Source organism: Scylla paramamosain, chromosome 21 (genome assembly GCF_035594125.1).
Source record: "Scylla paramamosain isolate STU-SP2022 chromosome 21, ASM3559412v1, whole genome shotgun sequence".
Classification (NCBI taxonomy): Eukaryota; Metazoa; Arthropoda; class Malacostraca; order Decapoda; family Portunidae; genus Scylla; species Scylla paramamosain.
In genome coordinates this window covers 7,854,429-7,880,766 of record NC_087171.1, presented here as the reverse complement: position 1 = coordinate 7,880,766, position 26,338 = coordinate 7,854,429, and the positions used below count along the sequence as shown (strand labels likewise).

The following is a 26,338-nucleotide window of genomic DNA, read 5'->3' as shown; positions in this document are numbered from 1 at the left end:
AGTAGTAGTAGTAGTAGTAGTAGTAGTAGTAGAACATTTTTCCTATTTTTCCTTCCGTTTACGATACGAGAACATGTATTTTCACCCTTACCAATGACGGCCTCCTTTCTTTCACTCCAGAGGATTAGAATCGCTGTGTTCCTTGTGAATCTGCATGTATCGTTTTGTACACGAAGACTAGATTCAATCTGCTACAACTGATTCGCAAACTTCCATAAAAGAAAAATAAAGAAATGGTGATTGACTCCTGGTTCTACAATAGCGTTTGTTATATTGCTCGCTCTCTCTCTCTCTCTCTCTCTCTCTCTCTCTCTCTCTCTCTCTCTCTCTCTCTCTCTCTCTCTCTCTCTCTCTCTCTCTCTCTCTCGGCCCAACACAGGCAAGCCAAGACGCTAATGGGCCCCAGATTGCTCTGTTTAGATACTTCCATTATTTTTGGGCCAGCAAAACTCCGCCTCTCAAGACTCCGGCCAGTCTCGCTCGGTAATTACAACCATAAATCTCCTGGACCTGAACTCTGTATTTACTTTCAGTGCGGCCAGAATGGAAGGAAAGAAGGAAGGAAGGGAGGAAGGTGACGGAGGCGTGGCGTAGCGTGGTGCGGGATTTTTCTTCTCTCTTCTCAGTTTGGCAGTGCATGCGTAGGGTGTTCTGCTGCATTGTGGAGGTGATAAGGATGAGAAGGAGATGAATAAAGGGAGGAACGTGTGTATAGTCTTGATGGGTGGGCAAGGTAAAAGCTCTCAACCTTCCACGAGAGCGGAAAATGACTGGAAAATAAGCCATTAAGATGAATAAGAAGACTAAATGCGATGAAACAAATAAGAAAGCGAACTATAACGTAAACTGCAACACAAATGGAAGAATAAAGGAAAATGGAGGATATGAATAAGAAAGAAAGTATAAAATACACGCTAAAAAAGGAAAATATGAAAAAAAGGGAAGCTTTGTATCTGGTCCATATAAAGTACCTGAAGGAGTGGAGATACTAAGTATCTCTTTCATAAGTATGATGGATAACACTAACAAGGAGATAGAGACTGAATATGACTGACAGACAGACAGAGAGAGAGAGAGAGAGAGAGAGAGAGAGAGAGAGAGAGAGAGAGAGAGACATGGTGCCAACCGCCGCAGATGACTCCGTCCCCTTGAGGAGCATGGTCGTCCGTTGGCGTCAATAAGAAATGAAGTTAATATCAACAGTTCGAAGGCTACACCTGCAATAAGAAAACGAAAACTACATTGATGTTCAAATGTCAAAAAATGAAAGTCCAATAAAATACAGTGAGAAGCCTCCTGTTGACATATAGCCATATATATATATATATATATATATATATATATATATATATATATATATATATATATATATATATATATATATATATATATATATATATTTTTTTTTTTTTTTTTTTTTTTTTTTTTTTTTTTTTTTTTTTTCTTTTTATGTAAGAGGGACACTGGCCAAGGGCAACAGAAATCCAATAAAAAAAAAAAAAAGCCCACAGAAATGCCAGTCCCAGTAAAGGGTCCAAAGTGGTAGTCAAAAATTGAAGGATAAGTGTCATTAAACCTCCCTCATAAAGGAATTCAAGTCATAGGAGGGTGGAAATACAGAAGCAGGCAGGGTGTTCCAGAGTTTACCAGAGAAAGGGATGAATGATTGAGAATACAGGTTAACTCTTGCATTACAGAGGTGGACAGAGTAGGGGTGAGAGAAAGAAGTCTTGTGCAGAGAGGCCGCGGGAGGAGGGGAGGCATGCAGTTAGCAAGATCAAAAGAGCAGTTAACATGAAAATAGCGGTAGAAGACAGCTAGAGATGCAACACTGCGGCGGTGAGAGAGAGGCTGAAGACAGTCAGTTAGAGGAAAAGAGTTGATGAGATGAAAAGTTTTTGATTCCAACATGTCTAGAAGAGTGGTATGAGTGGAACCCCCCAAACATGTGAAGCATACTCCGTACATGGACGGATAAGGCCCTTGTACAGAGTTAGCATCTGGGAGGGAGGGGGATGAGAAAAAGTGGCGGAGACGTCTCAGAACGCCTAACTTCATAGATGTTTTAGCTAGAGATAAGATGTGAAGTTTCCAGTTCAGAATATAAGTAAAGGACAGACCGAGGATGTTCAGTGTAGAAGAGGGGTACAGTTGAGTGTCACTGAAGAAAAGGGGATAGTTGTCTGGAAGGTTGTGTCGAGCTGACAGATGGAGGAATTGAGTTTTTGAGGCATTGAACAATACCAAGTTTGCTCTGCCCTAATCAAAAATTTTAGAAAAATCAGAAGTCAGGCGTTCTGTGGCTTCCGTGCGTGAAATGTTTACTTCCTGAAGGGTTGGACGTCTATGAAAAGACGAGAAAAAGTGCAGGGTGGTATCATCAGCGTAGGAGTGGATAGGACAAGAAGTTTAGTTTAGAAGGTCATTGATGAATAAGAAGAAGAGAGTGGGTGACAGGACAGAACCCTAAGGAACACCACTGCCAATAGAAGAACAGTGACCGTCTACCACAGCAGCAATAGAACGGTCAGAAAGGAAACTTGAAATGAAGTTACAGAGAGAAGGTTAGGAACCTTAGGAGGATAGTTTGGAAATCAAAGCTTTGTGCCAGACTCTATCAAAAGCTTTTGATATATCCAAGGCAACAGCAAAAGTTTCACCAAAATCTCTAAAAGAAGATGACCAAGACTCAGTAAGGATGACCAGAAGATCACCAGTAGAGCGGCCTTGACGGAACCCATACTGGCGATCAGATAGAAGGTTGTGAAGTGATACATGTTTAAGAATCTTCCTGTTGAGGATAGATTCAAAAACTTTAGATAGGCAGGAAATTAAAGCAATAGGACGGTAGTTTGAGGGATTAGAACGGTCACCCTTTTTAGGAACAGGCTGAAAATGAATGTAGACAAACTTCCAGCAAGAAGGAAAGGTAGATGTTGACAGACAGAGTTGAAAGAGTTTGACTAGGCAAGGTGCAAGCACGGAGGCACTGTTTCGGAGAATAATAGGAGGGTTCCCATCAGGTCCATTAGCCTTCCGAGGGTTTATATATATATATATATATATATATATATATATATATATATATATATATATATATATATATATATATATATATATATATATATATATATATATATATATATATATATATATACATATATATATATTGGTGGGGTTGCCCGAGGACGCCGGGAGGTTGTGGAGAGCTGTACGATAAACATGGCTCCCGGTGTTACTGAGAGGAAGAAAGTATTTTGTAGCGTGATTGTTGTTTTGTGTAGAAAGAAATAAAGGAAAAGAAGAATATTGTGCAAAGATTGCCTGGTGAGGTCTCTCAACAGGGGGCCCGGAACGATAGCAGGCATGCACGCCGATGTGGCTCGCTCATCTGGACAGGCCTTTACAATGAATCTCCTCAGTTTTAGATATTCATATCCACACAGACACACACACACACACACACACACACACACACACACACACACACACACACACACACACACACACACACACACACACACACACACACACACACACACACACACACACACACACACACACGCAGACACGCACACACACACACACGCAGACACACACACACACACACACATACACACGCAGACACACACACACACACACACACACACACACACACACACACACACACACACACACACACACACACACACGCACACACACACACACATCGTAATAATCTTACAAAACTATACGTATTGTTAGAATGAGGTAAGTAACAATTGTGTTACTTTTGATAGCTAATAACTATATTTGAAAGTGTCCAATCACCATCAATAGATAGCTGATCCTGACTCAAGTATAAACCGAAAGATTACAAAATAGAAAAGAAAACCGTGAAAGAAGAATAAGTTAGGAAAATACAGACACATTCCTTTCCACAAGAGTATCCCATATGTTTAAAAAGGAGGAAGAGGAAAGAAGAATCACAAGAAATACTTGTATACGAGTTTTTTTTTTTTAATTATGTATTAATAATTGCAAGAGAACGTGAAGAAAGAAAAGATGTTGGAAGAAAATTACATCGATAAGAAACATTTACGTAAAAAATTTACGTTCGCCAGAGTCAGACGAGTCACTGAAAAAAAAAAAAAAAAGATGATTATATATCTCACTTGAATAAAGTCCGACAGCTGTTGAACTTCCGTCGTGCCTGTTGACATTCAGTATACACTTGACATTTACAATAAGTCACCAGCTGCGGTTTCTGAAAGGACGTAATTACATGAAAATGTTTTATTCCTCGACGACGGATTACTCGTCAAACAGCGCCACTCCTCTTGCAGTTGCACTGAAGACTGACAAGGTGATTATGCTTGCCTCCGTTAGATTAGAAAAAAAAAAGACACTGTACAAAGAGAATCGAACGTCCTAGTGTTATAGAAAGGCGATGCAGAGGGAACATATTACTTGCTTTGAGCTTACAACACAACATTTTTTTCAAACATAAGGAAAAGCCATACCAGTTACTTTTTTCGACTTTGGATCAGACAGCCAGTCAGTGAAAGTATTACTGTTTTCACCGCAAGCTGTCGATCTAGCGCCGTGAAGAAAAATCCGTCTCTCGTTAAAACTCAGTAGATCTTAATACCGAAATGAAAAAGGAATAAATTTTGAAACCTCCTTTTGTGATTACCTTCTTAGGAGCTGCATATTGAGTAGCTCTACAAAACTTTTTACTTTTTCTCACCCCTATTTTGTCCACCCCTCTAATGCAAGAGTGAACCGATATGCTCATTTATTCATCCCTTTTTTTTTTTTCTGGTAAACTCTGGAACTCCCTGCCTGCTTCTGTATTTCCTCCTTCCTATGGCTTGAATTCTTTCCAGACGGAGGGTTCAAGACAATATTCATTCTCCAATTTTCGATGATCCGTTTTGGCTTCTGTTCAGGGACTACCACCTCATTAGGCTCTTTTTTCTAAGTTTTTGTCACCTTTAGCCAGTATCATCCTTGCTTAACAGAAATAAACTCTACGGCAACGCTTATATATGAGTGAATACAGCACGCCTCTCTCCACTTGTATTGCGCGCATGTTTGACGACAGCGAGACGTACCGCAGGATTACGAAAACACCCACACTCCAACTTCCCAACGTTACAATGTTTAGGAGCACCCCCTCGGTCTGCCACACCGGACGCGGCCGGAAAAGAATCATTACCGTCTGTTTCATTTGACGGCACGACTTCAAACGGAGAGGAACCGAACCCAGTTAGGCGGAGTAACAGCATTAGCCGCTGCCTGGGGCGACGCAACCCACTCAAGCTCAGGCCCTCTCTCTCTCTCTCTCTCTCTCTCTCTCTCTCTCTCTCTCTCTCTCTCTCTCTCTCTCTCTCTCTCTCTCTCTCTCTCTTGAATTATCTCAGGAAAAAGACGCAATCACACTGCCTGTGTTTCTGGCGTCTTCCTTCACGTTTTATTTTTGCATGTTGCGTTCAGACTCATCGTGGAACGTATTTTAAGTCTCAAACATCTCTGCGTCATGCTCGACTACTTTTAAAACGTTCTGGTGGAAGTGATTGGGTTTTCATGTGTGTTTTCATAATTTTAACGAGATTCCGCACCACTGAGGAAAAACAGCAATGAAAATCTTATTAATCATGTTAGATACTTTTGCAGAACGAACCTAATGAGAAAGTAAAGCGTTTCAAAATGCTAACTTTTTTAATATTATTCAATTATCTTTTATCTTTTTATTCATTTTTTTTTTCTTATGTCGTCTCTTAAATATGAAACGTTCCTCGTGTAGATACGACTCGTGACAATTGCCAAGATGACGCATAAGAAGATTACTACATTTCGATAACTTACTCCAACACCGCCCGTCTCTGCCGCTAGAGAGAAAATGCAACCCTTGGCAATAATTTCAAAACATAAAATCGGGAAAACCAATAGAAGCGTACAATAAAAGATATAATAATGAAAGAATACCGAAACGAAAACTTTGAAGAAGAAATCCACCGAGGGACGCTATTGGAATCTAAGTTGGCGACTCGGCAAGCCTTCTTCAGGAGGATGACCGCCCTGGAAACTGAGGCTCGCCATTGTCAAGTTTGATGGGGTCCCAAGACGCTCAGATTGCGGCCCCACTATTGGAAACTCCATTAGCACAGCATCAACGGCGGCCACCACCACTGTTTGCCATCGAGCTGCTCACCACCACTACCACCACCACCACCACCACCACCACCATCAGTATCACCATCACAGCAGGAATGTTCTCAAAAATTAAAGTTTAAGTATGCATACATAAAAACATAAGAACATGAGAAAATAAGCGAAGCTACAAGAAGCCATCAGTCTTACACGTAAGAGTTCCTACATTAAACACTATTTCCTACAATAAACCTATTTCCACCTGTCATTAATATGGATACGGAAATACATAGGTATATTTCATACAGCGGCTAATATATGTAGGCGTGACGGCTTCTTGCAACTTCCCTTATTTTCTTGTGTTTTTATGTCCTTATGTATGGATAGTGAGTAAGTTGGTAGGCAAATGCTACCTAGTGCACGTGCTTACTATTCAGATATTATCATTGTCATTACTATCAATCATTCAATGCTGTTCCTAGGATTACAATACCAAAGACTTAACAACTGTTACCGCCACAAGAGAGAGAGAGAGAGAGAGAGAGAGAAAGAGAGAGAGAGAGAGAGAGAGAGAGAGAGAGAGAGAGAGAGAGAGAGAGAGAGAGAGAGAGAGAGAGAGAGAGAGAGAGAGAGAGAAGAGCCAAGAAAAGAGATAAGATACTTTAAAGGAGCAGAGTGACGCAGCGAGACCCTACTGTGTGTGGGCAGACAATGCAGCTTGTTCCTGTGCCGGAAGTACATATGTTGTGTAGTAGCGTGTTTCGCCTTCTATAACTCCCACCCATAAGACATAAGTATGATAATGTGTTACTATTGTAGTCATGATAATGTGCTATCACATCTAGGATACTTTTCTATATGCATTCAAATACGTATTAATTGTATAACTGTCACACGTCACTATCAGTGTACTCAAGCATGTATGGTGAGAAGAGAAGGGTTCATTCTCGCCGGGGAGATGCGAGTATCACCTTATTTGTTTCTGCTGTAACCCAAGAATAAAATAAGAAATGAAACACGTAAGAAAAAGAAAGAATGATACAAGAAGGAAGAAATGAAGAAGGAAGTAGAAAGAATAAATAAAGGAAGAACATGATAAGCACGAAAGCAGGTGCCACGATTGCACCACCCTGACAGATGAGAGACGAGACGTGACCGCCGAGGAGAACAAGATGCGGTGAGTCGTCACAAGACTAACGGAGCCGGAGAATAGCAACAGATTACAAGAGATACTCAGGTGGCTATCATAAAATTAGTACACAAGGGAAGCAGAGATCGCCTGCAGCAAATGACATGAACAAGACGGGCAGCCGGCACAACATAGGAAACAGTCTCCTTGTTCCTGATTAGATGGAAATACGATTTACCGAAGTTACTCGAGAATGAACATTATTGAAAGTTAAGGAAAAATAAACTGTTTGATCGAATTATGGGAAGATAAATATAGTTACTTCAAAATTAAATTTATTGAAAGCATAGAAAAAATGAACCATATGATCGAAGTATAGGAAAATTAATATAGTTACTCGAAAGTTAACCTTATTGAAAGTTATAGGAAAATAAAATAAACCATACTCTTATGATAAAAGTATTGGAAAATAAGTCTTATAACATCAGAAGCCTTGTTTGGACAAAAATTTGCTCTAACATCATGTGTATAGTATGAGGTGTAGGAGGCGGGAAGAGACAGGAGACAGAGAAAAGCTAGACAGAGCTGTCAGACCAGAGAGTCAAGATGGGCAATCTGCCTGTTACAGTACCAGTAAGCAGAGCTTGACAGTTGCAATGCAGTCAGAGTAAAATGTTGGTGTTATATATTGACAGAGGGAGATTGGGTATGTGGGATGTGCTTCCTTAATGAATATTAGTTGCGGGAACTGTGCAGGATGCGTTTTTATCATTGAGTGTTAATTTTGTGAAGTGTTTTGAATCGGAAGTGTAATGTGAAGTGTTCCCAGATAAATTGTGGAATTTGCATGAAGAGAGAGAGAGAGAGAGAGAGAGAGAGAGAGAGAGAGAGAGAGAGAGAGAGAGAGAGAGAGAGAGAGAGAGAGATTAATCAAATGTTCGTAGTTTTCGTTGTTGTCGGAAGTCGTGTGTGATCATATGAGTGTAAATATATGTAAATAATACAAATTAAGTAAAATTTATAAGAACTTAACACGTTCCCTTGAACCTACAAATCCAGTCTTAGAGATTAGGGATGCAGCAGGATCGTGCAACATAGAAGCACATTTCAAAATTAAGGAGCGTGATTTATTTCCAGGTTTCGACCAACTACACCAACTTGAGGGTCTCATTATCCTGCTCATCTTGATCACCAACCACACCCACCATATATCGGCGGTAATGTTCTGTCTTTCACTTTCCTGAGAGAGAGACTCGAATATCCCTTTATCTAAACTCTTCCTTTCAGAATTTGCTGATAATGAGTGGTGATAAACAGGCGACATCAGCACTTCAAGTTAAAGTTAAAAGTCTTGACAGGGCCATTGAAGGTGATTAGATGACGAGATAATTGTAACTGAAGCGCATAGTGAGATAGTGAGAGAGGGAAAAAAAAACACATTGACATTCTGACACTCATTTGTTCATCAGATACCAGCATGCAGCAACCAGTGACGACCGATGAACAATAACGCCAATAACGAAGCACGTAGTGTACATAGCATACGTTATTGTTATTATTATTATTATTATTATTATTATTATTATTATTATTATTATTATTATTATCATTATTATTATTATTATTATTATTATTATTATTATTATTATTATTATTATTATTATTATCATTGTCATTATTATTATTATTATTATTGTATTAGATTTTTCTCCTCTTTTTGCTCCTCTCTGCCTGGCCTGTATGTGCTGAGGTCAGGCGAATATGGATGTTAGGTAGGTTTATCCAATATTCATATCTAGAGGATGCAGAGAGGGATATATGAACATGAAAAAATTTACATTTTTTCTTCATTATCTATATAGTATTATCATTACTTCAATTGTAACCTTTCTTTTAAAATAATGAACTTGTTATTTTATAAAATGTCAGCTTTTGCGGCCGTCAGAGGGACGCTGGCTGCGCTCCGGTGTGTGGCTTGTCCGGTGGGCAGTCTTGCCTCTGTGTGTAAACCTTGTAAATACACAGAAACTCTAGTAACCTGGTGTTTCCACATCCCCGCTAATTCTTACTAAACTATACATCACTAAACAGAACCAGAGAGAAAACTACTAGAACATGAGAACATAAGAACATAAGAAATAAGGGAAGCTGCAAGAAGCCATCACAGGCCTACAGGTGGCAGTCTTTGTATGAAATATTCCTGGACCTTACCTCCCCCTGCGTCCGTTACCAGTCAGCTCCTTGGGGGTACCTTTTTAATCCCTCAAAATCTGCTCTCCTATAGTCAGGCATTTCTTAAGGTAAAGCCCTAAAGTCCTAAAGTCAGGCATTTTACTAGTGTGTTTTGCTTCTAAAAGTTTTCTCCCATTTTAATTTCTACCTAATTTCCCAATGGTCACTGTTACCTAGCTGTCCTCCACCCTCTACCTGGGTGACTGCTTCCTCCCTCTTACTTAGAATTGAATCTAGAATATTATTCCCCCTTGTGTGTTCTAAAATTACCTGTTTTAAAAAATTATCCTGAATTACCTTAAGAAATTCGTCTGCTTCACTGTTACCCACCATCAGGCTCCAGTCGATATTCTTAAAATCAAAATCTCCTACCACACATACCTGCCTGCTCTGCTATCATAGATAGGTGTTAATTTCCTTTGTACTGCTCGGTGGCCTGTTCACTAATCTCAGTAATACTGACTGTGATCCTTCCTTAATATCTATCCATATCGACTCTGTTTGGCTATCTGTTTGAATTCTACTGTTAATACAACATTGTAATGTGTCCCTAAAGTACAGCGCGAAGCCTCCTCCTCTTCTGTTTTCCCTGTCTTTATAGAATAATGTATAACCGTCTACCTTAACCTCTGGATTAAGTACTTCTCCTGACATATGTAACCAAGTTTCTGCTAAAGCAATTATATCAAGGTTCTCTACACGCGCCATTCCTCTAAGCAAGTCTATTTTATTCAAAATACTTTTACAATTCGTGTAGTAAACACTTAAGCTATTCCTCGCCTTAGCTGAGCTAGTTGCCTATCTAGATATACGATGAGTACATTGGTGACAACTTTGTCTGATACTACCACACCGATGCACCACAACAGGCAACGCGACATGCTGCTGATAACAGTAATAATGACAACAGTTTTTTCCTACTTTTTTTCAGAAGCAGAGTCAGAAAATAGCAAATATAAATCATAATGCAGCAATAAAGGGGCATGAAATTTATTAAAACACACCTTCAGATGAATTCAAAGTACTAGTATATTTATGGCCACGAGGACTGACAGTTGCATCACCGTACTGTGGCAGCCAAGCCGTGGACTCTGTTAAAACCCGTGCATGTATGAATTTTTAATAGTGAAAAGTATTCCTAAAGCGGTTCGGACACAGTAGTGGCAGACGAATTACCTGCCAGCGGCTATGATGTTGAGCAGCCGCTATGCAGTTGATTACATGACTGTCACTTCATGAGACTATACAAAAAAGACATCTTACAAACTCGCATAACATTAACATTGTAAAGAAGTTCACTGTCTTCTGATACAGACTGCCTGCATGAAATTATTAGTTTTTCTTGTATTAGAAACAAACGGATATCTCTCTCTCTCTCTCTCTCTCTCTCTCTCTTCCCCAGCACGTAAAGACGATCAGCAGAGCACCTGCCAAGAATTAATACATACAAGACGTGTTTAGATTAATAAGTATGAAGAATAAGACATTCTTTATCTTTGGTGATTTTAATGATAAATTACTTGTTAGCAGTAGCAAAATATCTAAGATTATAAAGAGAAAAAAGCCAACTCAAAAAATTGACAAACCAACAAGGTTTGCTACCTTGTTACGCCAACATCCTAAACTTTATTAAACTTTATTAAAGTTAGTACTAATAAGCCCGACATTATACTCCCCTGTGATGTTATGCCTCAAGAAGTTGCTGATCATGACCTTAAGTATTACAGTATATATCAGTAAACCTGATATATACTGTAATACATCTATCATTCGAACATTTCGACACCTCGGTGATTATACCAAAGAGAACTTCTGTTTTAGACTTCTTCAGAGGGCGTATAATTGTAATATGATTTTAAAATTAATATTGAAGGTGTAAATACACAAGTCGATATTTTTAATACAAATTTTATTAACTGTTTAAATGAATGTGCCCTCTTTGTTACTAAAGAAATAAAAAGACCATCAGCACCATGGATGAACATCTCAATTCGGGAAACTATGAAACACGACTCGAGTAAAACTAAAATGTGATATAACGCTGATCTGCAGGAACAGTATAAACAGGAACACTATAAACAGAAACGCGTTACAACCTTAATTGCTGAGTACAAAGCTCGATGATGAATTTCTTAATAATAAAGGCTACATTTCAAAGACATGGAAAACCATTAGAAAAATAGTCCCTAATAGTAAAAATATTTCCAACATTTCTAATTTTGATAATGTAGTCTACAAAGCCAATTAATTTAATTTTTTATTTCGCAAATATTGATAAGAATACTTATACTAAAACTCAAGAAATCATCCATGGCGGTAATGTTCCACGTCTTACATCTGAGAATGTGACTTGTGTGGTTTTTGGTGAGGGCAACACTTTGAGGCCTTAACACTGACACTGTTGTTCTCACGATAAAAGATCTAAATGAAACCAGTTCTGTTGGTAGTGATGGCAATCCTATGAAATTTATAAAGGACGCTCTTTATTTTATATTATTATATATTACTTGCATAATTAACATCTCTATAGTTACATGCGTCTTTCCCACAGCCTGGAAACCTACCCTTGTGATTCCCCTTTTTAAAAGTGGAGGCATCTGTGACCCAAGCAATTTTCGGCCTATTTCCTCTTACCCATTGTCTCTAAAGTATAAGAAAAAGTAGTTACTAATCACCTAATTAAATTTCTGGAACTTAATCAATTGCTATCTAATACTCAACACGGATTTCGGCCGAAACTATCTACAGAAACTACTCTCACTTTCATCACTGATAAAACATATGACAATATGGACCAAAAGAAAGTAACAACTTTGACTGTGTGATCTATCGAAAGCCTGTGACAGCATTAGCTATGAGATTCTTTTAAGTAAATGCACTAAACTCAATATAGATAACTTCTGGTTTAAAAGTTATGTGCATGACAGAACACAATCGGTTCGCCTGGGTGACACACTGTCTAATAAATTAAATGTAGATTATGGGGTTCCACAAGACTCAGTACTTAGCCCCATCCTATTCTCCATTTACGTTAATGACCTAGCTGGCAAATTAAATGTATGATTCATTGTGCTGATGATATCTATATTCTGCAGGTTGTCACTGTCAACAGTCTCGAGGATCTAATTTCTAAAACTGAAAACACACTGCTCAATGTAAAGCTGTATTTTCTTAGAAATGGTCTTATGTTAAATCTAAAGAAAACACAATACATCTTCATTGGCAAAAGACAACTTTTATCACGTATTCCCCAAAAAACATTTATCAACTATGATGTCAATCGTATAGACTCGAGTACGCATGTGAAGAACCTGGGCGTATATTTTGATCGATACATTCTTTTCGATGCGCATGTCACTGAGCTTACCAAGAAAAGCATGTATATCATAAAAATCACTGATGTATATTAACCGAATAAAGGCCCATTCACACTCATCAGTGACGTACCAGTGCCGTGTCCGCTCAGTGCTTCAGTATCAGTGAAAAAAAAAAATCGTTACTATGAATTCGGCTGACGCATTCACACATGCCCAGCGCAGTACCGTGTTTTGAATCTCCGTGTCAGTTCCGTCTCCGTTCCGTGAAGCTTAATATCGTCGCCACCGATATTTCTCATTGTTTCAGGGACGCCGGACGAGTGTTGTGAGTTTGTCCACAAGAATGCATGATGAGTTACCTATTAAATTGGTTTGAAATCATCCTGTTCTGTATGATTTGTCTTAGCCAAAGTATATGAACAGCAGTTTCGAACAACATATTTAGAAAAAATTTGTTCCATCACCAATGAACTCCTTTTACACAGTAGCAAGCTCTTCTTCACTTTGCTTTCTCTTTCATGCCTCATGTACCCACTTTCTTTTTTCAGCTTATGCTCAACCTCTTCCTCTTCAGAAATTATGACAATCATTGCCAATTCAACGTCTGAAAACTTTGTCATCTTGGAAATCACCGATTTCAGACAGTATGGATGTGTGTGAATAGACGTCACTGAAGCGTCACGGAACACAAAATAAACCTCGCAGAAAGTAAAATGCTTGATTTTTTTGTATGGGAACCTAACGCAATGTCTGACTCAAGGCTCTTACGGTCTTTAACCCTTTCCTTCTGGAAATCGTATATATACGATTGCATCAATGCGTCCGTAGCGACGGCGATCATACTCGTAATCAAGAATTTTCGCGCCTCAATTTTGAGCTCCAAGCGCGGTTTCTCGAGTCAGATGGTGAGTGGAAGTGTCCGGCATGTTTCCACATGTAGTGTTGTCAATAGCTCTGGAAATTTAGCGGTAACTAAGCTATTTTCCCTTTCTCCGGGCGACACTTGGCAACCCCAGCGACCCGCCGGGTGGAAAGCACCATGATAAGTGAGAAGAGACATCCTGATAAGAGCGAAGGATCTCAGATCATAACTCACCATGGAGCAGGACAGAACATTATCTTTGATTTTATAATAAAATGGTAGAAGGTAACTTGTCAGAGAGAGAGAGAGAGATCAACTAACAGGTTGGCGCATGAAAGCGTGTGTGCGTGTGCGTGTGCGTGTGTGTGTGTGTGTGTGAAAGAGAGAGAGAGAGAGAGAGAGAGAGAGAGAGAGAGAGAGAGAGAGAGAGAGAGAGAGAGAGAGAGAGAATGTTATTTGCCTGAAACTTGATATGAAAAGGGATGAAATCTCTCTCTCTCTCTCTCTCTCTCTCTCTCTCTCTCTCTCTCTCTCTCTCTCTCTCTCTCATTGGAAGTGTACAATTTCCCCTCCAAGATGAGAGAGAGAGAGAGAGAGAGAGTGTGTGTGTGTGCGCGCGCGGCGTCATCGCTCTCCGGGCTGTTTCTGGAAGACGGATCACACAGCGGGAGGAGGAACAATCCTTGATAAGGCATAAACTGAACTTTCAGGTGACATCGAGCTACAAAGTACATCATTGTATTCAGAATAACAAAGAGAAAATAATTATTAGTATTCAAACAGTTTTCTGACAATTTCTAGGTTTACCATTTTTAGCCGTCATAGCAAACGGGAAAATAGTTTAAGCGCCGGAAGGAAAGGGTTAACCCGTCCACTATTATAGCTGGTTTTCAAACTTCACCGAATCACATGATGTTACTGAAAATTGAATGAAAAAGGGAATTATGGTAGCGAAAAAAAATAAATAAATAACTAGAAATGTTTTTCAACCTAACTGTGATTGTGAAAGTATTGCCGTAAATTTGATAAAATCCTCTAATGGTGTCCGGTATAAAACTAAACTCATGACGTGGTTCTGAAAGGGTTAAGTCGTGTTATCATGTCTCTTACTTAATTCTCTATTTACAGTACATAGATAGGTTACAACACTCACTATCTCCTAGTCTTCGAAAATATATGATCATCTAAAGATAGATGAAATGATTTCTTCCTTGACCTGTACACTCCACAACTTGTCCCATGACCTCCCACAACCGCACCCTTGACGAGGCATGATGCTGCTTCCCACCTCCGCTCCTTCCGCTTCAGAGTTTAGGGATACCTGATGTCGCTGCCATCCTCATTAACAACTCCACGCTCCTTATCTTTTGGCTTACCTACTTTTACTTTATACATGGAAATAGACCGTAAAATTATTTCATACAGTAATTTTGCCTACTTGTTTTGTGAAGTGAAGTCTCTTCACTTTGGTGTGACAAAGAATGGGTACTGTCAACGACCTCTCAAGTGAGCGACTGCAGGGCGACTGCAAGAATTGTTTTATCAGTGTTTATGTAATGTCTTTGTCTGTACATGAAATACATAAGGTATTTTCCATTATTATGCACTTAAAAAGTCTAAGGAATTCTCGTAGACTCTCGGGAATTTTTTAAGTTGAAGAATTTTGGTACGTGTGGAAGCACTGCTTGCGTGGCTGACGGAGGCTACCAGTCTATGCAGTGCTCGTGGGCGAGGCGCAAGGAGTGGACCATACCAACTGCGGCACGACTCAGGAACAATAAGTCTCCTCCTCTGAACCATGCAAGACTGAACAGTAAACTGCCATTATAATATAATCCACCCCCCTGCCCTGAGGGGGATGACGTGATATGCCCGACTCAAAACTGGAAGGATTCAAGCAGGAGCTCCAAGGTCAACACGCAGAGACCTTGGAATATACCTGCCTGTACATCTGCCGACAGCGGAGGCCCAGGTGAGAACGGCTGAGCGCTTGACTTAGAGGACAACTCAAGAAATCTCTCTCTCTCTCTCTCTCTCTCTCTCTCTCTCTCTCTCTCTCTCTCTCTCTCTCTCTCTCTCTCTCTCTCGAACTTGATCATCGCATGGTCATTTCCGATATTACAGTGCGTGAAGAACATTGACACCAGTGTGTATGATGGGGATGATTCTGGGCAAGTATTTTGAAACGCCTTGGTCTCCCAGACAAACTATTTTCAAAAGTTAAAGGGAGGCTTGGCCAGGTTAACATAAAAATTTATATTATTGATGCAAAATCCCCGTTACATGATTACTAAATTATGTAAACTTTTAGCTAGCTAAAAGAAGTCAAGCAAGGGAATATGATCCCTGCTGTGGGGAGGATAATAGTGACTACGAGTACAGTGTTGGTGGATGTAATAGCATACTGTTAGTGGAGTACGTAAATAGATATTCCATTGTCCACAAAACATTCAACAAGTGAAAGCAAGTATTACAGTCATGACGTGCAGGAAAAGGGTGCTTTGTTATCATAATGGGAACACAATTCCACAGAAAATTAAGTTGTGAAAAATAATGTTATGAAATTATCATCATACCATACATAATCACAAAACATTTATTATATGATTAACTGTAAGAACAGAAGTGGACGGGAAAATAAACAGGAAAAGACAGGCACCTTGTTTAAAGATAGAAAATAGTTAAAGAAAGAAAGTTGATAATGCTCCCAGGTAATCATGAACGACTGTTGTGCTGCCCATCACATCAGTTCATTATACATGCGGAGATGCAGGTGTTCCGTTTGTCAGGGAAACGTCACTAAGCGTTGTTCACTTGCAGGTATATCATTGGCTTGGGGACATCATAATTATGTCACCCGCTGCACATTGCTCTCTGTCATGGAGTTCAGAACACACCTTACTCAAGTGGTGAACACTTCTCATAGTAGCACTTGCCAGGCTGCCGTCAGACCGAAGGGTGACGCAGGGTGTGAATTACTGTTATTCCGTAGTAAACTCTGTAACACAAGAAGTAAACAGGAAAACATACTAACTGCTACTGAAAAATAAATTTACCACTAATCTACAGTGACGGAGGTAAAGTGGCGGTTGCGCAATGCTTACCAAAACTAAAACAGTGAGTGGGAAACAAAGAGTTGTTTGGAAACATTCTGGCCCTACGTCAGCATTAAGCAAATTTATGTACGAATAGTAGCAGGTCTCAAGAAGCCGTGCTCCTCGCCCAGGACAGCCACGCATCCCTGTAACCAGAGCATCCAGCTCGCCAGTTAGACACACCACAGAAATAAGTAAAAGTAATTATGACCATGCATCCAAGGAAAACCTGTAACGCTTGCACGTCATGGTAAACACCGCGACCCAGTCAAGGACACCCACTCATCCTCTTGCTTCTCACGCAGCCCAGTATAATGCTCATCCTCTCTCTCTCTCTCTCTCTCTCTCTCTCTCTCTCTCTCTCTCTCTCTCTCTCTCTCTCTCTCACACACACACACACACACACACACACACACACACACACACACACACACACACACACACACACACACACACACACACACACATATATATATATATATATATATATATATATATATATATATATATATATATATATATATATATATATATATATATATATATATATATATATATATATATATATATATATATATATATATATATATATATATATATATATATATATATATATAACTGTACGAGGTTGTGTCTATCAACCTTCTTTTTTCTAGAACGTCGTTGACGTCAAGACGGCAACAAATGTGAAGTGGAGCATCAGCATCACAATAAAGAAACAAAAGACGACGACGAAGATTCATAGCCACAGTATCACTTCCCGCAAAGCTTAAGTAAGACCGTAAGAACATGTGGAAAGCTGTAAAATGTCAGTAGCCCTACACGCGGCATTCATTGTACAAAAAAAACACACATACTTAAACCCATTTGTCCTTCACATCCATACATTTATTTAATCTTCTAGAACTCCTTAATGACTCGGCACTAGCAACGTGATTAGTATAAAGTCTATTCAAGTCATCTCCCACTCTATTTGTGAACTAATTTGTGTTTACCTGTTTTTTTTTTTTCTAATAACTTAATGAATCTGGAATCTGCTACTTCTAATCCTTTTCAGATGAAACAGGAGAAGAGAGAGAAGTCGACTGAGTGTGAAATGGCGCGTTGCAGGCCAGTTTCAATGTCTACGTTAGCGGTGGTGGTGCTGATCCTCTGTCTCATGTCATGGGGTCATTTCCTCTTCCTGTACGATGCCGGGACAGGTTCCTTGCTCCACCCGACTCAAATCCTCCCCGCACCACTGACGAACATGCTTATCACAGCCACTCACCCAAGCGCCAGAGACACCCCTCCTAGAGCCACTCCTAGTCACTCTAACGCTGCAAACACTCGTCCGGTAGCTCACTCCAGCGACTCTAACAATCCCCCGAGCGCCACAAACATTGCTTCCCATGACACTGCTTTCCACATCGACGCCACAAACGTTCCCACCAACTCCAGGAATGACAACAGTAAAGCCACAAACTCTCCCTTCCAGACCAAGAAAGAGCAGAGTAATGCCACAAACACTTACTCCAAAATCAAAGGGAACTTTAGTAAAACCTCAAACACTCCCTCCAAAACAAAGATCAACCAACCTAAGGCCACAAACATTCACTCAAAAATTGAACAAGAACAAACCAAAGACACAAATACTCCTTCCAGAATCGGAAAAGGGCAAAGTAATGCCACAAACACTCATTCCAAAATAAAGAAGCAGCCATGGAAAGGCACCTACAGTCCTTCTAAAAACAAAAAGGAACAAAATGAAGCCGCAAATACTAACGCCAACACCTCCATGAACAGCACGAGTCATCCGCACAGGGCTTCCATTTCCTCAGGTAAGCCTCGTTGTGTTCTATGTGACGCCACTTAAGCCTGTATTGAGAAACGCAGCTGAACCTCTTGAATATAGTGGAGTATAGTGGAGATGCTGCGCAGAAATGTTTCAGAATATTGTCCTTAATGAGTTTATCATACTCTGCGTCACCAAGTCTGTCACACCTGCCACCTCAGAATTTCACTTCGTTACTGATTAACTGCTTCACAGATCACTTCTCCTTGCCTGCAGCGTCTTCACGGTCTCCCGCGGAATCTGGCTCCCAGTGCAGTGAGCAGTACCAGGAGGAAGGCACGATGCGGCGAGTGGTGCTGTGGACGCCCTTCTGGCACAAGTGGGACGGGTGGAAGGGAATGCTTCGCGACCACGGGGCCTTGAGGGAAGGTCGCTGCGCCATCTGGAGGTCAGTACATACGTATATGCACTACTACCCCGGCTGTTTTTTATATATATATATATATATATATATGTAAGAGGTTCACTGGCCAAGGGCAACAAAGTGAACGAAAAAAAAAAGCCCGCTGAGGTGCTAGTCACTGAAGAAAGGTCAAAAAGGATCATCCAAAACTGGAGGATAAGTGTTTTGAAACTCACTCTTAAAAGAGATTAACTCATAAGAAGGAGGAAATATAGAAGCAGGCAGGGAGTTCCAGAGTTCACCAGAAAAAGGGATGAATGACTGAGAATACTTATTAACTCGTACATTAAAGAGGTAAACAGAATAGGAGTGAGAGAAAGTAGAGCGAGGCTGAGGGAGGAAAGGAGGCATGTAGTTAGAAACATCAGAAGAGCAGTTAACATAAAAATAGCGTCAGACGATATCAAGAGATGAAACATTGTGGCGATGAGGGAGAGGGTGAAGATAGTCAGTTAGAAGAGAGGGGTTCATAAGACGAAGATCTTTTGATTCCACTCTGTCTAGAAGAACGGCGTGCATGAGTGGAACCCCCCACCCCAGACATGTGAATCATGCTCCATACATGGACGGATAAGACTCCTATACAGAGTTAAAAGCTGGGGGTGTGTGAGAAAAACTGTCGGAAACGACTTAGGACATTCAACTTCATAGGAGTTGTTTTAGCTGGAAATAAGGTGTGAAGTTTCCAGTTTAGATTATTAGTAAAGGACAGACAGAGGATGTTCAGTGTAGAAGAGGGGGGAACAGTTGATTGTCATTGAAAAGGGAACAGTTATCTGTAAAGTTGTGTCGAGTTGATTGATGGAGGAATTGAGTTTTTAAGGCACTGAACGATACTAAGTTTGCTCTGTCCCAATCAGAAATATATGAAAGATCAATAGTCAGGCGTTCTGTGGCATCCCTATGTGAACTGTTTAATTCTTGAAGAAGTGGACGTGGAAAAGTGTAGGATGGTACGAGTATCATCAGCGCAGGAGTGGATAGGACAAAAAGTTTGGCTTAGAATATCATTGATAAATAATAGAAAGAGTGGGTGGCAAGATAGAATCATGAGGAACATCATTGTTAATAGACTTACGAGGATAACATTGATCGTGTACCACAGCAACAACAGAACGGTCAGAAAGATAATTTGAGATAAAGTTGCAGAGAGAAGGATAGAAGCCGTATGAGGGTAGTTTGGAAATTAAAGCTTTGTGCCAGACTCTATTAATTTCTTTTTTTTCATATGATTAGCGTAACAGCGAAAGTTTCACCAAAATCCCTAAAACAGAATGACCAAGACTCAGTAGGCAAAGCCAGAAGATCAGTACTACTACTACTGTTACTACTGCTACTACTCCTACTACTACTACTACTTCTACTACTACTACTACTACTTATATTGCACCTACAACTACGGCTCTCACAATTCTTATATCTTACCCTCTTCGTCTGGCCTCCTCAGGTGTGAGTTTCTGCTGGGCACGGAGGTCACGACGGAGCAGATAAAGGAAGCGTACGCAATCATCTTCTTCAGCCTGGATGTGAAGGCGCAACCTTTACCTCCACGCTTCCCTCACACCCTATGGATCTGGCTGGAGTTAGAGGTGACCGTGAAAACTGCTGTTATTACATGCTCCTATTACTTCACTGTTATTAGATGTTGTTTGCTGATTATTGAGCAGGTAATTGTTTCCGATGATAGCCTGAGGCAGCTGGTGGTGGAGTCCCGAAGAGTGTGTGAGGGGAAGCCAGTGAGAGTGAATGAAAGTAAGAGTAAAATAAACGCACGAATGCAACTGAGGTGATTAAAGGGTAGACGGTTTTATTTACTCGTATCTAGGATCGCATGTTGCTGTGGATGGAGGAATAGATGTAGGAGTGAAGCTTAGAATGTATGAAGCAAGGTAGGTGTGTGGAGAGCGAGATGTAGTGATCCTGAAACGTGGGAAATGGGAAGCAGGAGATGGGAAGAGACCGAATGAAGTGGAGATAAGGTGTCTGACAGACATTATGTGGAGGAGGAGTAAAGTCTTTATCGGGATTACTTCTTATTACTGTAGTAGTAGTAGCAGTAGTAGTAGTAGTAGTAGTGGAAGAGGTGAAGAAGGTGAAATAATCAAATAATCTTCTGGTTCCCTCAGTCGCCAATCATCAGCATCGCCGCAACAAAGTCGTGGAGTCAGTTCGAGGCTTCGGGCGTGTTCTTCAACCTCACAATGTCCTACCACCACCTCAATCACATCGTGGCCCTCGCCGGAGAGCTCGTGCCTCTGTCCACTCCCCAGCATTGCCCAATCTCCTCCAGCTACTTCTTCAACACCTCTTCCCCAACCTACACTTCCTACAATCACCACATGGATCAGTTCGAGTCTTGGTTGCGTGAGAGGGGAGTGGTTGCTGATGAGAAATTGCGTGCCGAGCGAAGCAGACGTCACGGCAGTTTGATCTATCGGGCTAAGGACAACACCACACTGACTCAGCCGCGATCAAATGACCAAGGCGAGAAGAAAGTCCAAGGTAACGAGACTTCTGTGATGGAAGAAGGCAGCCTGACACTGACACCTGAGGAGATTGCGCTGGCGACACGACCAAGAGTGGCGGTGTGGATGGCTAGCCACTGCCCTACGGACTCTCGGCGGGAGGATATGGTGGCGGAGCTGCAGGGCTTCATGGCTGTCACCACGGTGGGCAAATGTGGTAAGTTGAAGTGCGGCAAGAACCACATGGACGACTATTGTTACCAGTGGCTAGCAGCGTCACACCTTTTCTATTTGTCCTTCGAGAACGCCTTGTGCGATGATTACATCACCGAGAAGATGTGGACGCCAATGAAGCACGGTATGGTACCGGTAGTCTATGGTGGAGCCAATTACCACCACATTCTGCCCTTCGATTCCTACATTGACGTGTCCAACTTCTCCAGCCTTGCAGCCCTCGCCAACCACCTGCTGTATCTAGCCACCCACCCTGCCGCCTACCTGAGACACCTGCAGTGGCGGCGGTACTGGCAGGTGCGTAGACTGGTGCCCTGGTGTGACCTGTGCACTGCCATTCACCGCCAAACTCACCCCGCCCGCGCCACGTTGGACCAGTGGTGGAACACCACCGCCACCTGCTACGCACCTCCCCGCTGGCGAAAAGCGAGCGCAGCGGGGAACTCCAGCGGGTCGGCATGAACACGTAGCTCAAGGGATGCAATCGGCGACTAGCGGTGTCAATGAAGCAAAGGTTTCAAGCCTCTTATGATTACTTATGTTTCCGAAAGCAGGTATAACAGTGGTCAAAAGTCGAATAATCTGCTACAGTCACTTCCACTATTTTGCGTTTTCCACTCTTAAATCTTCGGATCTACTTTGAATCTATCAGTTGTCAGGTTTTATAAGAAGACTGTCAGTGGATCAGAAGACTTCAGATTAAGGGAAAACGCTGAAGATGATAGAAAAGTGTGTGGCACGTTAACACAGTTTTGACCGTGACTATAACTTGGAATAGATTTTGTTTTTTTTTTCTTTTGTGCCTGATTCTTCAGTGATATTTCTGTGATCGTATACCCATGACTGCTTGTGACACTAGAGTGACAACACGTAGTGCTGGTTCAGAGTAGGTTCCTGGTGGTGCTTCGTTCCTACGAGGTCGGTGTGATCAAGTGAGTTTATGATACATAAGAAAGAGCTGCACCGCAACATTGTTATTTTCACAACTACATAATATACTCCAGCCGAACATGACCACAAGCATATGCTTTACTTTATTGCTGTAATACGTATTTTCAAATTTTGTAGTATGCATTATAGTGTGAATTTTTCCAGTGTCTTTCGTATGTTTTGGTAGTGCGTACATGTGTATTCACGGTTATTGTTCTTGTTGTTATTGTTGTTGTTTTTTGTGCGTGATATGGTAAGGTTTTTTGCCTAAGAGGTGGAATGGAGTACCCTAGAAAATGTGCCTTCTGATATAGTAACTTTATGATCCCTGGAACACAGTGTTACCGTCCTTAGGTTCATATCTAGAAACACTTTCTTCTCCCATCACGCGTACTTTCAAAGGCCCCAGAAATTATTGTCTGGGTTTCCATGAATGTCTTCCTATAAACGGTACAAAATCTTTGTTGAACTATCACCAACATCATGAGAACGCCTTTGGAAATCCCAATAGCTTCCATTATAGTCTGCTTAAATAATAGATAAGTCGACGAAGCTTTTAAGAATAATGTATTGTCTCTAACTTGTTGCTCTCCCTTCATTGAGTCATAATGTTTCTTCTTGTTCTGATATATTTTGCACCTTCTATTTCACATTTTGGTTATTTTTTTCCTTTATTTTCAGTGTCTTCTTGAGATGATCGCTAAATTTAAACATTTACTAAGTTATTCTCACTTCTCCAACTGGAAAATGGTGGCATAACTCGTAAAAAGTAATGAGAAACACCTTCCCTGACTGGCCACTCCCTAAGAATTCATCGGTCTTTTGTGATGCAGCCACCAAACCAGGCCTCGTTGTCTCAAATGTTGAGGCGTCTCAAGTACTTTTAAACAGGCTGTAGTGGAAGTTATTAGTGGATTTTCAGACTTTTTTTTCTGGTGATCGTTTAATATACGTAGTGAAAGAAGAATTCTACATCGTCAATGGGGAAAAAACATCCGCGAGAATCTGACTAACCTCCGTGGTCTTTGAAAATAGTCCTTGTGAGAATCCAAAGCGTTTCAAAGTGAGTCATTCATGTCACAACGATAATACCTGTTTGTCTTTCCACAGCCACCAAACCTGAGTCATCCCTGCCACAGCCATATTACCTGGGTCTTTCTTGTCACTACCACTACTTGTATACAGGAATGTTTCTTGGTACAGTCACTACACTTGAATATTTTGTGCCAAAGTCGCGACTTCATCTACGTATGTTCCCCTGTCAATGTCCGAATTAACCGGCAAAATTTGATGCAAAAAGATAAATCATAAAATCTGACGTGCCTTTATCACACACACACACACACACACACACACACACACACACACACACACACACACATTGTAGTGAATACACATTGTATAGTGTGGTGGTCAACACGCTCGGCTCACAAAGGCCTGGCTGTTGTCCCCGGGATGTAACCTCGCTGTCCCGGTGTGTCGTGTGTAAGTGGTCTCAGTCCTGCCCAAAGATGGCTCTGATCTCTTTACGTAGAGTAACGGCTGATTGGTGATCAGCATACTCCCTGTCTGAATTTGTATTTCCACCTTCCTGTGACTTAAATTCTTTCAAGAGGGAGGTTTCAAGACACTTATCTTGTATTTTTTTATTTTTCATTTTTTGCTGCAATTTTAGTTGCTCTTGGCCGGTGACCCTCCTACATAAAAAAAAAAAAAAGTGGGACTACCTCTCTTTTGAAGAAAATAAGGTCATTACTTCTCAGCCATGCCTGTTATTATTATCATAATATTGAAACATTTCCATTCCGATTTTTGCACAACCTTTATAAACGATGCTGACATTATCATATAGCGCTTGCAAATATCATTAGTTGGCAGGCTTTATTTATCTATTATTTTTTTCCCCTGAACTTCTTTGTTGTTTACTGCATGAGTAAGTGGCGTCAGTCCTGTCATTGCATAGACAAGGGCACTGCCTTGTGGATTCCGCTCTCTTTTTTTCCTATTTTTCTTTATCTTGTGTGATAAATCAAATGCTTTACAATGTCTCTAATTACCCTCCAGCGAACAAGACCTTGTTTACTCGCGGCTGAGTCTGAGACCATATTTTCAAACATTTCATTGTCTTATTCACACTACTTTTAGCAGGCTCTGGTAGTTGTTGTGACTCTCAAGGGTGTTTTCATGATTCTTAAAAGTATTATTTTTAAAGACAACAAAGGGAATTAATCGGCTTCTCATGAATAATTTTCGCATTGATGATGGAAAATACTTGATAAACTATCATTAAAGTCATAAAATACCCTTGGATACTCCAAATGACTTTCATGAAAGTCGCTGAAATAAGAAGCTGATACGTGTGAGGATAACATCCCTGGATGCAGGGGTGCGGAAAACTGATGCAGTGTATAATAGTTGTACCAGACATCCAGAGCATCCACACTGGTGATAACTGCCGAATTATCGTGTTATCTGCCAGAAGTGTAAATATGTGTAGTGAAAACATGACATTTATTTACCCCGAGAGGTAAGAAATCATACTAGTTCACTGACAGTACATAGATATACATAGATATACCAGGGATGACTCCAGGGGCACGTGATCGGTGTGTGGAGGAGAGGGAGGACATGAAAATAAACATGACCAGCTTGCGTCGGTCGGTGTTGAAATTTCATAAGATAGGTTATTCAGTGTTTATCGTTTTCTTTAACCCTTTGACTGCCATGTGCTACACCTTTCGCTACTTACCAATCACTCTAAGACATCTTTACTTGTTCTATAGCCACATCCAGTCTTCGAACTAGGAAGAAATTACAAAATGTATTTTTTTTTTCATCGCTAACTTTTTTGTCGATTAAGGCTTATAAAGACTTCACGCATTGCTTCTCGTGCTGCTAATTGTTATGTGTCGCAGTGAAAGGCTTAAAATGCTCTCCTCAGGCCCTATATAGCAGTGTCTTTATCTCTTTTCCATGTATGTTTATGATTTCGCCGTGGCTGGTCATTTTCCGCTGTATTGACAGACAAATGTATTACTGTGGCAGAGAAAGTTCCTGGAGAGGGCATGGCATGCTGGATGTAGAAATTAGTGGTATGGATACTTTTTTTTTTCATTCTCTCTCTCTCTCTCTCTCTCTCTCTCTCTCTCTCTCTCTCTCTCTCTCTCTCTCTCTCTCTCTCTCTCTCTCTCTCTCTCTGATCTTGATTTTGATGCTACAGGTGGCCCGGCATCACTTCTCAGCCAGTAGACTTTTATATCGGTAAACTCCTGTAGGGAAAAAAGAGAAAAAAACGACAAACAGGAAACAGGCATCATCTATCACATCACCAGTTCCTACTACATTTAGCACGCCACATTTACTTTAGAAACTCTTTCACTGCCTCAATCATTCTTTCATTCGTCTCTCCACACAGTCTCAGCAGCAACACTATCCATTCCCTTCCTGTCTTCTCCACTCTGACATCCTCCAATTTCCTTAGCACTACTTGCATCATCTCATCCCAGCATCACATGTTCCACCGTCTCATCCTCTTCCATCTTACGCGAGACTCAGACTGCCTTGAACTCCTTGCATTCATAACCATACACTGTGCCCTCGCTCAGAAGAAATCACCACCCAGGCTTCCCTAATACCACTTTTCATACAATGAGGCCTCGTTTTCTCTATTCCATTCCAGAGTACTCTTTTGTTCCATCTTAT

The 26,338-nt window shown here is 40.8% G+C and overlaps 1 protein-coding gene across 4 annotated transcripts in view; it reads left to right on the top strand.

Moving 5' to 3' along the window:
* LOC135110944 (uncharacterized) overlaps nucleotides 1-24,674 on the top strand; it is a 35,106-nt gene extending 10,432 nt beyond the window's left edge. Inside the window, exons 2-7 of one of the 4 annotated variants that reach the window (XM_064023656.1) lie at nucleotides 15,355-15,647; nucleotides 17,427-17,543; nucleotides 17,828-18,590; nucleotides 18,821-18,992; nucleotides 20,455-20,596; nucleotides 21,134-24,674. In XM_064023656.1, coding sequence (XP_063879726.1) covers nucleotides 17,828-18,590; nucleotides 18,821-18,992; nucleotides 20,455-20,596; nucleotides 21,134-22,168 — 2,112 coding nt within the window. In that variant the 5' untranslated portion in view covers nucleotides 15,355-15,647; nucleotides 17,427-17,543 and the 3' untranslated portion in view covers nucleotides 22,169-24,674. Of the gene's footprint in view, nucleotides 1-15,354; nucleotides 15,648-16,620; nucleotides 16,644-17,426; nucleotides 17,544-17,827; nucleotides 18,591-18,799; nucleotides 18,993-20,454; nucleotides 20,597-21,133 lie in introns of those variants that run through there. The other 3 variants (XM_064023653.1, XM_064023655.1, XM_064023654.1) reach the window with 3 other exon arrangements.
* The last annotated feature ends 1,664 nt before the right edge of the window (nucleotides 24,675-26,338 follow it).